General features: G+C 38.4%; 1 protein-coding gene across 1 annotated transcript in view; it reads left to right on the forward strand.

The window, feature by feature from the left end:
* The window catches only part of Patr-1 (Protein associated with topo II related - 1), a 104,683-nt gene that overhangs the window by 72,654 nt on the left and 17,380 nt on the right, over positions 1–14,649 (forward strand). The window contains exon 10 of the mRNA XM_089098800.1: positions 10,631–10,963. Within this exon, the coding sequence (XP_088954926.1) occupies positions 10,631–10,963 (333 nt within the window). The remainder of the gene's footprint in view (positions 1–10,630; positions 10,964–14,649) is intronic.

A 14,649-nucleotide genomic window follows, 5' to 3' on the forward strand; every position in this document is an offset into this window, starting at 1 on the left:
ACTGCAGTGAATACTACATAGAGCCAGTCACACAACATCCACTAGGGCGAAGTAACCATTTGATTGCACGACTGGAACAAAATAACTACAAGCCGGTAAATAAAAAAGGAGTCATATCAATCTGGCTTATCACTGATGAAAAAATTACTACCTATAAACTCTGGTTAAAGTCCTAGAACTGGTCTAACATTCTGAAACTTGGCAATGCTAACTCTATGGCAGAAGACTTCCTCGCCCTAACGTTTAAGTAATTTGAAGACCGTTTTCCTAGAAAAGAGAAAATGATCAAACCACTTGATAAACCGTGGATGCCTAACGAAATCCGAGAGCTCATCTCACAAAGAGATGAACTATTCGAAACAAACCGTCTATACGAAGCAAAACCCTTGCAGAACTTAGTAGTAAAAAAATGTCGTGATGCCCGCAAAGCCCACGGGTCAAAAACAGTGAAGAAGTTCATGAAAAGCGACCCCATGTGTTTTCACAGCAATGTGCAAAACTTATAGGTCGAAAAAAAAATAATCATGAAATCTTGGACAAAAGTGGGAGCAAACTTGACGACATTCTATCGTGGCTCGAGAAAGGGAAAAGCTTCGTAGACTTGGCCCTCGCTGATTACAGAAAGTGAAATGGTCGCCAAAAGTGACTTGCTGCATCTAGTCACTGATTTTCTTTCCCAGCGGGAGCAGTGTGTTTTCGCTCTTAGTGAAGACGATTCAAATTCTGCATTTCTTCCAATCACTTGTGATGCCCCTCAGGACACTAAACTACCCGGAATTATTTTCCTCGCTGTGATTAACTTCATCCTGCTAACTTTCAAGGACAGATATAAATTCGTTGATGATCTGTCATTCTTACTCAAATACCTACTAGAAGGCCAATCAGCGATCCTCTTTTTTGATCCTAGTCTACCCACGGTTTTACAGAATGAATACGAGCGAGCTAGCCTTACCCCCAATGAGCAGAAGTGCAAGGTGTTGCGTTTCGACCCTCTTAAATTGGACTTTCAGGAGCCTTTACCTTGTTTAAAACAGTTGGCAGTGAGAAAATTATGGGAGTAATTTTCTCCGTTGACTGCAAGTTCAACAACCACGTAAGTGACCTTGTGCAAAAAGGGTATGCAGCGCTGCAGTCACTGGTTACCATGAAGAGGTCCGGGTTCAGTGTGAATTCCATGAAGCTTGCCTTCAAGACTTATATCCTACCCATCATTGAATATGCGTGCCCAGTGTGGGGCCCTAGTTTACAGTAAAGTGCTGGGATACGGACTTGTAAGATTATGCTGGGTCAGGCCTTCACTACTTATGACAATGCGCTTAAGGTTCTTGGCCTCGAGTCGCTTTTTAAACCTCGTCAGAGACTTATTTGCCTGTTCGGCCATTTCCTGCTCCGTAGCAGCAAACACAGGACGATCCTGCCACCGGTAGCCCCCATTACGTCCCGTACCCGGAGACAATACAAGCTCAATCCAGTGACATACCGTACGACTCGCTACCAGCATTCCTTTGTACCCTTTTTTACAGACATTGTCAACAAATCCTAAGAAAAGTAATATGGTTTTATTCATTTTTTGTTGTCGTATTTGTTACTCAACTTTGTCGTATTTGTAAAAATCCTGGGTATTAGTGCTTTTAGAGCTAAAAAGAGTAAGTTTAATAAAATATGTCTATATCTATGTCTATATCTATTATCTGGACCACCCACTCGTTGTCAGCAGAGCCAACAACCTGGGAGCGAGACAATTCATTGTAAGACTACTTGCTAGCTACCTGAGTGACAGACTTCGGTGTGTTCAACTCTCCCTCGATATCTTTTTCGAGCTCCTTAGGATTACTTGTGGTGCCCCACAGGGTAATATCCTGGGCCCGATTGCTTTTGTTATAACAGTCAATGAGCCTCTAAAGAAAAAGCCAAACAGGGCCAAGTTTACTGATGATCTCTCCTTGCCTCTCTTGCGTGAATTAGCCACAGCCAAAGACGAGCTTAAGCTAGCCACGATGAACTGACATTGGAGGCTCAGGAGGATAGGATGGAAATCAGCAAGGAAAAACATGTTTTCATGAGAGTGAACTTTCTCAAGAAACACATAGGCAACATTGAAACAGAAGTTGAGCTCAAATCAGTGGACTCTGCCAAAATTCTTGGAATTATTATTTATAAAAACATGCAGTGGGATTCCCAAGTTAACAAGATTGTAAGCAAAGGAATACGGTTGTCAAGTCTGGCATTCGGAATTAACAAAAGAACAGGACAAAGAAATAGAGAAAATGCAGAAACGGGCTTATCGCATCATCCTCGGCCAAGCCTACAGTTCATACGAGAAGGGTCTCCAGAATCTCGGTCTCAAAACCCTACTCCGACACAGACACGAAGCAGTCATGAGGTTCGGCTACCCATGCCTTCTTTCATAACGGCATAGAAGCATCTTACCGGATTTCTTAGAGCCAAGAATTGGCGGTACTGCAACAAGGAGCAAAACTGCTCTTAAAGTTGTCCTGAAACAACCAGCACCGAATTCAAGTCAGCACTACTTATCTTCATTTGTACCATATTTTGTCGAAAAATTTAATAATTGTGCATAGTTAATTGTTTTTAGTGTTTGAATTTGATAATGTCAATGCTTTTTTGCCAATGGTTTGAATTGATGTTGACAAAGACCCTGAATGAAAAAAAAAATCAATATGACAAATAAATAAAAAAAAATTCCTCTAACTATTTATAATTCTTTAATAACAAATACTACCCAGGAAAGTTCGTCCTCATTTATTCCTAGTCCAAGCCACTTAGTCTTCTTAAGATTAATTTTCAAACCTGTTTTTGAGTCCCATGAGAATTGACGGATAATAAACGTAATCAAAAATCAGCATTTGTTCCCCAATCCCAATTTCCAAAACGTGGTAATTATTTTTGTAGAGAATGAATACAGTGGTATTATGAGAAGCAACGGTATTTTTTTTTGGCATTTTGCCGAATCAATCTTCAGCTTTTTTTGTAAATGGTTTCTTATGTTATTATGGCGTGTGAATATAATAGGTTTATTTATTTGGTGTGGAAAGCACTGGATAATCAATCTAATGAATACTCTACATTCGTCAGGTAATTTTCACATAGACAAATTCTACCAAGCGATAACCGTTTCAGCACCATTTTATCTAATCAGTTCTCAGCATTAGCCTGATAAGCAGTTTAGCCTGATATAAAGTTTTAAGGGAACGGTCTTGTGAATCAATTAAATCAGGTAAATGTGCAACATTTTTTTACCCTTGGGGGAGTAAAAAAATTTATAATTCGATTAAGAAGTACCTAGAATCCATGAAAATTGTGGATTTCAGGGGGCCAGAGCCCAGGGGTTCTGGCCCACCTCCTCCGCACCTGCGCACGTCTTTGGGTCCAATGTCTTGACGAGAGAAGCAAATAGATAATAGATCTCATCAATTTTGCTTCTCTGTATAATAATCCTGACGCATAATAGATATAGGGAGAAAGAAATAGTGAAAGAATCACCCTCCTCAGAAAGACTCCTCCTGAGTAGACTTGTTTTAAGACATAAAACATCAGGACGTTTGGTCGTTAATTGTTTTGACCTGGATATTTTAGTCTTTTTTATAGTGTTCAATCCTTCCCGCCTCATTTCATACCCCCCCCATCCCCGACAAAACGTTGAGTTTTTTTTATATAGCGTATCCCGTTTTGTCTCACAGTTACTAGATGTAGAACGTTTTTTTTGAAGGTATTATTGTCATTATTTTCTTTCATATTGCGAAATAATACAATTTGCTTGTGTATCTAAGTTGGGTGGCCACTTTAACAAGATACAGGCAAAGAGGAAAGGAACTCCCTATAATTCCGTAGTAAAAAGTGTGCTAAAGTTTCATTGGTTTACGCCTACGACGCATTTCGTAAGACAATCACATTGCTCATTATGAATATACCAGAAAGTGAAGCCTATATCCCAGCCTTTTTAAAACACGATCGGTTCCTGTGAAAAATTGCGAATGCCTGAAAACACATATTTAGTGAATCATTTAAGTGACACTTAAAGTTTAGTCACTAAAACAACTGAAAAACCACACTGACAAACAATTTTTAGCTAAAATTAATTGTTATGTGCTATTACTACGACTTTTTAAATTAAGTCGAAAATGTGATCATACCCTCTCTCTGAATAATTTTTTCTATCGTTTTTTTTTCTTCTAGACTTGGGTATTTAAAAAAATAAAGAAATATTAATTGTTTACAGAAGTTTCTTCTGTAAATGTTTCGGCTGAATTCAAAAGCATGATCAGATTTTGTTTGCCAAAAAGAAAAGAGGAACCGAAAAAAGGTGACACAAGGCAAAGTTCTTAAGTCACAAGATTTATTCAAAGTAATCTCTGTGTTATAGACTTAAAGAATTGGCATGTTTACCCCCCTTGCTGCCAATTTCCGATATAGTGTTTAGTTCCTCCAAAAGAGCAGAGAAATGAAGGAATACTTGTTAAAAATCTTGTTTCTGAAATGTTTCCGTTATTTTTACTGACTCAAAATTTCACACAGTAGAATCAATGCCCCAGTTAGGTCGCAAAAGGCGGGATTGTTGGCTTTCCTTTTTGACACATGCTTAAGACGTAGTTTGATTGACTTTCAAAAGCAAGTCACAGACATAAAAGGTTGAAAAAGGTAGAGTTTTAGCCGCGGAAATAAAGGAAATTAATCTCTATTTTCTTCTCGGTTAAACATAAGATAAAGAAAAGTGTAAAGGAAACGACAAAAGTAACAAATAATCGGGAGAGAAATTTAAAGGACTAATGAAACTTTTGGACTCATTAATATCAGTAAAGAACTCTCTTTCTGCTTAAATCCATAAAACTTACTCCCCAATAAAAGACATAGTAATATATAAAAGTAAAACAATTAAAAAGTTTCAGAACAACAAATAGACACAAATATCGCAAAGCATCCTTCAGTTCATTTCCCACCTAACTCTTATTAGTTAAAACTGGACATAGAGGTTCTAAAAATAAATGAGCTTATATTTTCTTGTTTCTGCCAAGATAAGATTTATTCATGATGAAACGCAATCAATAATACATTATACTTTTCCCCCAAATGCTCATGGGCCTGTGAAGAAGGGAGGAAGAGAAACGAGTCTCTGGCTCAGAGGGGAAAAAATCACTCTCTCACAGAGGAGAGACAGTGAAAAACGAATAATAGAACCCAAAAATTAAAATGATTAAATCAAATGAATAAAAATAAGTAATTCGAATAGATAGTTTAAATATGCTTTAATAAATCCTCCACATAAAAGAGAATTAAAAAAAATAAATAATTTGTTAAGTTTTAAGAAACCGATTTTTTTTTTTTTTTAAACAACCCCAAAGAGTGGCACTTTCTAGATGATTCAGGTTTCTTGTTCCACACGATGCGACTCACCAGTACAGGATTAAAATCTGACAAACAAAGAAACACACTTAGAAACAATAGGGAAAATTTTCTGAAGATAATAGAATTCAATTCACTGAATATTTCGGTACTATGTCCAAGGGCCGTCCTCAGCACAGCACAAGCAAAACTATATAAAAAATTTACATTAAAATGCGAATTTTAAACCTAAAAATGTTTTTAAAAACTTTTAAAACAGCCTTAGCATCATTGCTTCAACGAAGTTTATAACCAGGACTGATTCCTAGTTGAACTTCCATCATTCCTGGTTGAACTTCCATGATCCCTGGTTGAACCTCCATGAGTCCTGGTTGAGCTTCGTTAAAGCAATGATAGCTATTTACGATTGAAATCTGACCTTACAGAAAGATTAAAAGGAATTTGAATATAATTTTTTGCTTTGCAAAGATTAAGGTAAAAGACGGTGGAACAGTTAGGGGCTGATGGAAGTCACCATGACGCTGAGAAAAAGTAAAAGATGTACACGAGAGAATAAACAGTGATTGGAGGTCGAGGAAAGGGAAAATTCTTGAAGAATTAGTTTCCTGAATGAGGTTTCCATCTTTTTTACAAACTTTAGAAAAAGGTTTCAAAGGGGAAGGAAATGTTCACATCCATAGGATCGAACAGTAAGAAACATGAGTTTTGATCAATCAGTGAATAAGTACTTTCAAAATTGCTACAGGAAAAGTATGCTTGAGCTTCCTAAAATTGTGTCTTCTTCTTCTTCTTTGTTTGTATGCTTATTGCCAACTAATTACCATATTCCGGCTGATTTTGGCATGAACCAACTCTAAAAAAAAAAATTATTATTTTGCTAAACAAAGTGCTTCAGTATTTTCAAGCTTCTTTGTTGTTCACCTCAAATTCTCAAACTAGTCTGGGACCCAACCGAAGGAATGTGCTCTATTTCAGTTTGTGAGTGGTCAGTGAAATAACCAAGATTTTTCTGTACCAAAGGACAGAGCATGACCTGCTGATCCCGGGAAGGCCCGCTATACCGGTGTCAGACGCTGGCATCAGCAGCTATCTCAGTTCGAAGTTGCCTTTTCGCTTCTTTTTTCTCGGCTAGCAACGCCATCTTGAGAGTACAAGATACATGCCCTAAGTAGGAAACGCTATTGTCGAGGAAAAGTATCTGGATAGAATGATCCCACAAAAGCCAACAAGCTAATTTCATTATCTCATACATCCAGCATATGTCAGTATTTGCCAGCGTGTTTCAGGCTTCATCAGTGATTTATCAAGTGTAGTGTATCTAGCAAGCGTAGCCTAGTATTAGTAGGCTATAGCCTAGTATTTCAGGGGTTGACAACCTTCTGCATCAGCTTCCTGTTCATTTCCGAACACAGTTATAGAAGCAGTATGATCATTCCCTATCTCACCCATTATAAAATTAGTGACTTACAAATAAAGTAAACATACTACTTGATGCCCTTTTTATGCTCTTAACCAATATAATAATCATTTTTGTCAAAATGAATTTCCCCCCCCCCCTAGGCTATATATATACCAATTCAGGGTATATATTTGCACATTAGAGGGAGGGGGGTCAGTTTTAAACCTACCTCTCATTTGTATCAGAAATAAACTTTACCCCCACTGCCCTAATGTGCAAATATATACCCTGAATTAGTATTAATAGGGGTGGGGGTAAAATTCATTTCTGAAAAAGAGGGGTAAAATATAGAAAATAGAGAGGTATTGTCTGGGTGACAACTATCATTTTGAGAAAGTATAAATTCAGGAATCTAAAAGTTTCAGTTGTATTGACATGCTTCAGAATTTAGTTGTAATAGCACTATTTCTTACATTTAGAAACAGTAGGCTAACAAAGGGGGAATAATTGATCTTTTTTTTTTTTAACCTTGTTTCCATCAGGGGCATAGCTCCAGTATTGATAAAATTCTACTTAAGCTACTTTTGGCTATCTTGGATAGGGGATAAGTTAGGAAAATGAATCTTTCAGGGATGGGTCTACAGGCTAAAGTATGTCCTGGGAAGGTATTCTGAAGTACCCACCTCCACTCCTCCCTCTAGAGGGTCCTGGCCTTTGATTTTGAGTGAAACCTTGCAAAATAGATCTTCTGCTTGAATGAATTAAAAAAACAAAATTTTCAGCTTCACAATCCCAAGTATTAATGTTTTAAAGATATGCAAATACATTTCATATATTAAAAAAAAAAAACATTAATATGGCTCAAAATTATACTCAAATAACAGGAATTATATTTTCAGAACTAAAGCCAGATAATAAGAAACGAGTAACTGAAAATTAAGGTAAAGAGTTGTTTTGTCAAATTTCAACAGGTTCTACCTGTCATGTAGGCAAATTTCAGGACCCTTTAGTGGGAGAAAGAGTGGAGGAATGTACTTCAAAATACAATCCCAGGAAATACCTTAGCCGGTAGATCCATCCGTCTTTTTGGTAAAATTCTACTTTAGCTACTTTTGGCTATCTTGGATAGGGGTTAGGTTAGGAAAATGAAACTTTGAGGGATGGGTCTACAGGCTCAAATGTGTTATGGGAAGGTATTCTGAAGTACCTACTTCCACTCCTCCTTCTAGTGGGCCCTGACCTTTGATAACTTTTAAATATCTGTGTGTTATGAAAGTGAAACCTCATGTAAGTCTATCGGATCAAGCTCTTTTGCGCCCCCCCCCCCAAAAAAAAATCCTGGATTCACCCCTGAAAACATCACACCTATTCCACCAGTTATTAGAAGAAAAAAATCCTTATTTTCACAAATTTCATCAACCCCCCCGCTCCCTTTTTTATAAAATCCTACATAGGCCAGTTGAGTCCACTGTATGTAAATAATAGATTAAGTCATAATTTGTATATAAATAGCCATCCCCCTAGTGATTCGAAACAGTAAAAGCCATCCCCCTAGTGATTTCGAAACAGTGGAAACGTACTCCCAAAGAATATTGAAACAGTGGACGTATACTTTTTTCTATGTGCGAGAAATTCACGTTGTAGCTGACAGATATGATGGTTTATTCGGGTATCGAGATGCCGCTAGAAATCATGTCAGCTTGAAAGACAGCAGCGGTTGCCACAAGCACAGAGGTGCGAACGCTAGAGCACAAATATTGCTGGGAAGGAATACAAAGCTGTTCAACTGGACCTCCATCTTGGCAAGTTTGAAGACAAAAAGTCAGCTCCTTGAGGTTCTCTTTGAGATTTGTGAAGGATCTGTGGATCTCGCCAAACTAGGTGTGACACTCTATCTCTCGGGAGGCTTTTCAGATTGGATGAAAGTTGCGAAATTGCCAGCAAATGTGAGTACAGAAGATTACAAAGAGCATCTCAGCTCAGACCATGAATAAGCGGACACAAGGATAATTTTACATGTCCTTGATGCTCTAGGGAGAAACTTCAAGGAGATTGCTGTGCTAGCAAATGACACTGACATAGTTGTTGGACTTCTGTATCACTGCTGTCAGCTATATGAAAAGAAGGAGCTGGTTGATTATGCCATATATGTGAATTTTCAGAAGTAATCTGTGCCAATTCACCAGCTTTGTGAAGTCCTGCCGAACAGTCTGCTCGGTTGCCTGCCAGTGGTCCACTGTGTGACTGGGTGTGATACCGTCAGCTATTTTTATGGCAAGGGCAAAAAGTCAGCTATGAAAGCAGTTGAAAGATGGAACCTCTATGAGGATATACGGAACATGATTGTGAGGCTAAAGTGCGATGATGCCCATGCTGTCTTGGAAGAATTTACATCTGCCTGCCGAAAGTTAGTCGTAGCAATGTACGGCAAAGACCCTGGTGACTTCAGGTCTTTGAACGATTTGCGCATTCACCAGTACCCGAGAAAACGGGAACTGAAATACTTGCCTCCGACAGATGACGCTTTTTCTTTTCACGCTATGCGTTCTTTGCTACAGGTCAAATTCCTTTTGGAAGCGAACTCACCAAGGCCTTCGCCAGTTGACCCTACTTGATTCGACTGTACTTTTTCGAAAGGCAAAATTTGTCCAGTTCCAATGGGGGGAGATCCTTTCCCACAAGGTACCAGTCCTGAATACTGCCTTTGTCGAACTGGCTCTAGAGCCTGCCCGTGTGTTGACAAGAACAGAGTCTGTGATTTGTTGTGTCAGTGTGCAGGAAAATATAACGAATCAGCAGATGAGTCCTCAGAAGACGAGTTTTGAAATTTGGACAATTCGTTCTTATATGTAATAGCCATTTGTTCTTTTAGTTGTTTCATTTTGAGTTAAAAGTTTCTTAGCTGTTCAGTTTCTCCTCTTCTCTGCTGCGAGTTGAATTCGCAACGTTTCCTGTATTAGGTTTGTAGAATCGATGCATTTCTGGCTTTACTTTGAAACTTACACATTTTATTCGTAGCTAAAAGCTGAAGAAACCTAAAACTTTGATCTTACAACGACACGCCAACATTTCTCAACAATATAGCGGTCGTTTCCGTAATCAGCATGGTCAGTTACGTTGGGTCCAACATCCGTTTCGCGGTCATCTCGCTGACCACACCTGTGTCAGTTTTCAGAGGCTGGGTCCTTGACTAAACTCTACTCCAAGCAAAATGGACAATATAGCAATTAAAAATCCCCTTCCCGTTGTTATTCTTTTCATTCCCCCTCATCCTTGCAATAGCTAATTAAAGGGTTTCCCCAAAATATTAATAGAGCCTATAACTTAAAAAATATTAGAAGGGAAGCAGAGAGATGGGAGCCAGAAAGTATCATCGCGAGCACCAGTTTGCACCAGGATGAAAACATCCTCTCGAGCACAATTTGGGCTACAGATTACATTTTCAAAAGTTTGTTCTTCTAGCACAACAAATTTTCAATGTCTTGTGAGGTTAGTCTCCTACATGAGTGTAAATGGTGGAGGAACTCAGAACATATTTTTGTGCTCTAATTTTGTCTTCAATCCATTCCTGAAAGCTAGATTTCAACACGCAAAAATTGCAAAAATACAGTTTGGAGGGCCAGCTTTGTCAGGGTGTTAGTCTTCCTCCGGCAATCCCTCTACTTCGAGACGTTTTTAATACCACTGCTAAAATTTTACTCGTCATCTCATTTAAATAAATTTCACCTCTGATTCAGCATGATTTTTTTTTGTGCTTCACGTGTTATTGTTTATGTGATTATGTATAATTTTGTGTTAATGTTTATGTGCAACAAATAATTTGGGTAGTGTATTTTTTTGCCCTTGGGTCTAAAACACTTCTTTTTTCAGGTTTACCGCTTACGTCAGCAAAAACGGCAGCGTGATCATGAAAGGGAAAAAGAATTAGAAAAAGCTGATGAGAAAGTTGTTGAAAAGGGATTGCTTTCAACTGAATCCATTGAAGTAGGGAAATTTATTCTCCCTCAAAACAAAAACAAGGAGGACTCTAAAAGCTACTCTCCGCTTCAATTTGCCAATTCATTAGGAAAGATTCAATACTTGACGGTAGCTGCACCAAGACGACTTATCGATGTTGATAGAGGCGCAAATGTGGCTGTCCATGAGACGACTGGACAAAAAGAGGCCAGAAGACATAAACAGCTTTTGCTTGACATCGAAAGGGTAAGTGGTACTTCGCTGGCTTCATATATGGCTTAAAATAAGAATTTTATCCTTTTTCTTTGTTATAACCTGTCAACTCTTGATGTTGTTCAGTCATGTAAGGGTTCACTCCTCGTTGAAATTATTGTTTACATGCAAGCTCAACCCAGACAAAATTTAACTGAAGCAAGACTTTGCCTATTGAAGACGTTTCCATGACGACAACTCGTATGCCAGATTGATGGAGGAAGTGCCAGAGGAACGGTGCGGGAACTGGTGCTTTCTAATGGGACTTTGAGGGGTTTAGATGGTGGTGATAACAACAAGAAGCTCTAAAAGTTATGAGACGACGTCGTAGGAAGCAACGAAGATGATGACATAGACAATGATGACAATGGCATCTATGTTGATAACAATGTAATAAAAGTGACATTGACAGTGATAACATTAACGACAAATATGCGACCAAAGTGGATGTGATAAGGATATAAGCCTGGCTTCTGTTGAATCGGAGATCATAGAGTTTGTGGGGGAGTTGCCAAACTGGGTAAATTGAAACTAATGCTTTGAATGATGGTATACTTTTCTTATATCTACCATCTATAATTCTGTAACATCGTCTATGGATTTAGATTTTTGTTTTTTATTAAAGAATTGAGATAGCCATTTTACCGAACAGAAGATTAAAGAGGAAGTTGCCTTCCTACCGATACTTGTCCGAAATCCCTATGGTTCCAGCCCTGCCTAATAAATGAAGACTATGTACCCATGATAGATACAGTAATTTAGCTTTTGAAGATATTAATGTGATAAAACTACAAATAATAGGTAAGGACACCGGCTACAATTCAACGTTTATTTTGAGCGATGTTGTGATCTCAAAAGAAAGGATATTCAAGGAGAACTCCTCCGTGGAAAATTCCACCCCTCTCCGTTTATTAATAATACCTAAATTTTTAAATTTAAGAGTATTTGACAAATTCTTCCCCGAAAATTCCTTTCGCGGACAGTTTTGTCCTGAAATATCCCCCTTTTCGGAAAACTCGTCCACCGAATCCGCCCTCCCCCTTAGCAACTCCCCCACTAAATTATAGCCTTGTAAAAATTCCCCGCTCCTCCCGCGGAAAATTCGCCCTGACAATACCTCCCACTGGCAGTCCCCCCTCCCAGAAAATTTGATATTTTTAAATAATATGACTGGAACAGACTGTCAATTATTTTTGTTGAGGGGCCTCTAATTTCAGTCAGCGCGAAAAGTATTAACAGGGCCTTGGGGAGGGTGCAAAAAAAAATTATTCCGAAAACCTTCGCAAGAATGTACTCAGTAGCTTCTTAGAGTTTCTTGGGGATCGAATGAACAGTAGACTAATGCATACAGGACAGAAAGACATACAAATATATAGACTATTTACTGTACTATGAACATAAGAGGACTAGATTCACGGTGCTTGGACAGCGTGAAGGGTTGCAAAACCCTTTGATCGGCTTCGCCGACGAAAGTGTTGTGAAAGCATCATCCTAGTTTTTTTTTATCTTTGCCATCGCATCAGTTAAACCTTGTAATATTCTACAGCTTAGATTTCTCAAAATGGCCATATTTCAAGAAGAATTACTATTACTAACAACTCTCTGCTGCACCAAGCCGCTTAATGCCAACAAAGCTACGTGCGCTTCTTCTCAATCCCAATCTATTCAAAGCCCCCCTCTTTACACCATCCCAGGAAGTTCCTGTTTCCTCTAAATCTTTCTTTATGACATCCTCCCACCCCAGACGAGGACGACCTGCTTTTTGTTTAGCCTTAGACGGTTGGCCAGAAAGGACAATCTATGGCAACCTGCTATCCTTCATCCGCAGAACCTACCCTAGCCACTTTAACATTTTTTTCCTTATTGCCCAAGAAAGCGGGATTGAACCACATTTTTCGTGCAGCCTTCTGTTTGAAATACGGTCAGTTAGCCGGGTATCCAGAAAAATCCGCTGGCAATTTCTCTGGAAAACGTCTAGTAAATCTTCCACTGTTTTTCGGAGCGCCAATGCATCAGAATTATATTTGACCACTGTCATCCCTGTAGCTTCCGATATTCTATTCTTGGTTCTCAGACTTATCTTCCTATTCTTCCAAGCTTTTTTTTCAACTGTGAAAAAACATCCTGATCCTTGGTATTCTACTTCTTACATCTTGACTGCCCCCACCTTCTTTACTAATAATACTACCAGTGAAGTACCAGCTAAGTTAAGCTGTCCAGCTTATCGATTCTGTCGGTATCCAACGTCACCTTTTCATCTTCATTTATTTCTAGCCTTAGCGAATTCTTCACATTAATTTTCAAAATGTAGTCAAGGTAAACAATTTTTGCAATGATTAAGGACTCTTCATTTTTAAACCGAATCAGAACTTACCTCATTTTTATGCAGTGATTATCAAATTTTTAATTTGTATCTAGTTTCCCTAAAATATCCCAAATGGCGTATCTGCTGATATAAATTCTTATCAGCTCCCCAAGGATTATAAAACATTGCAAATGTTTTTGCAATGGAGATAAAAAAAAGACATTTATTTTGGAAAATCGGTATCACAAGCTCCAAGCTGCCAAATTCGTATTTCGGGGTCAGCAAAAAAAGGATAAAAACATCGAAAAAAGTTTAAAAACAACAATACACCGACATATCGCTATAGAATGCAAAATTAAATTAACAGAATGAATAAAGCATTAATTACCTATTATTCAAAACCTTCATTTTATGAAATCTGTCAAAAATTGAAATATAAAGGGAGTTCATAACCCCTCTTAAAAAGGAAAGACGGAGACCCTAGTTTTGAAGATGTTAGCCCTGTATCTATTACTTCTGTTATGCCAAAACTATATGAAGGAAAAAATCTCATCTTTCTTGCAGATTGGCTAAAAGAGAAATCCTATCTTTTAATGATCTGAGGGGGTTAGGGAAAACTCTTGAATAATTCTGCTAAAAGAATTCTCGAAAAGCCTAATCCTTAGCTAGATTCAATTCCCATCGATCTCCAAAAAACATCTGACCTTATTAACCAAAATGTATTAGTTGAGAAACATTTCACCGAATTCAATATTAACTCTTTCCTGGTAATTGATTGCCTCCCTCTTATCATATATCCGTCATGCCAGACTCAAGCAAAGGGTTGTTGGGTCCAGTCTCGATGGTGTCTATTGTTTTGTTTGGGGCAAGGGTTAGTGACTTTTCCCTAAAAGACAAGCCGAAAATCCGCCCAGCTGGGAATCGGGACCTAGTGAATCTAGGAGAAAACACGGGTAGTGTTGGATGATTTACCCCTGACCCTGCATAACACTCCCGACTGAGGACAGAGTATCAGGGGATTTGCACCTTTGCTACGGAGATCTCATTGGCGTGTGTGCGAGTTTGTTTTGTCACTATCAAATAAATCACAAGTATTCCAATATCTGAGTCATTATTCTAATCCTTTCTCTATCCACAGTGGAGGTACTCATCCTAAGGTATTCAACTAGCCTTTCCCCCTCCTTTTGTCCATTATTATTAACAGCTTCGCTAAAGAATTTTTGGCAGATGGAAATTTGTCGATGAGTTAACGGTCGTTGAAACCTGTTGTAGAAATTTGACCAGCAACCTTATGAGCATCCTCAATGACATCGAGCATGATGCCCTGGACTTGGACATGCGACTAAGCGCTTCTTCATTCAGGATAATCTCGATT

The sequence above is a fragment of the Artemia sp. Qi Xiang Cuo genome, chromosome 13 (assembly GCF_049724085.1).
Source record: "Artemia sp. Qi Xiang Cuo chromosome 13, ASM4972408v1, whole genome shotgun sequence".
Taxonomy (NCBI): Eukaryota; Metazoa; Arthropoda; class Branchiopoda; order Anostraca; family Artemiidae; genus Artemia; species Artemia sp. Qi Xiang Cuo.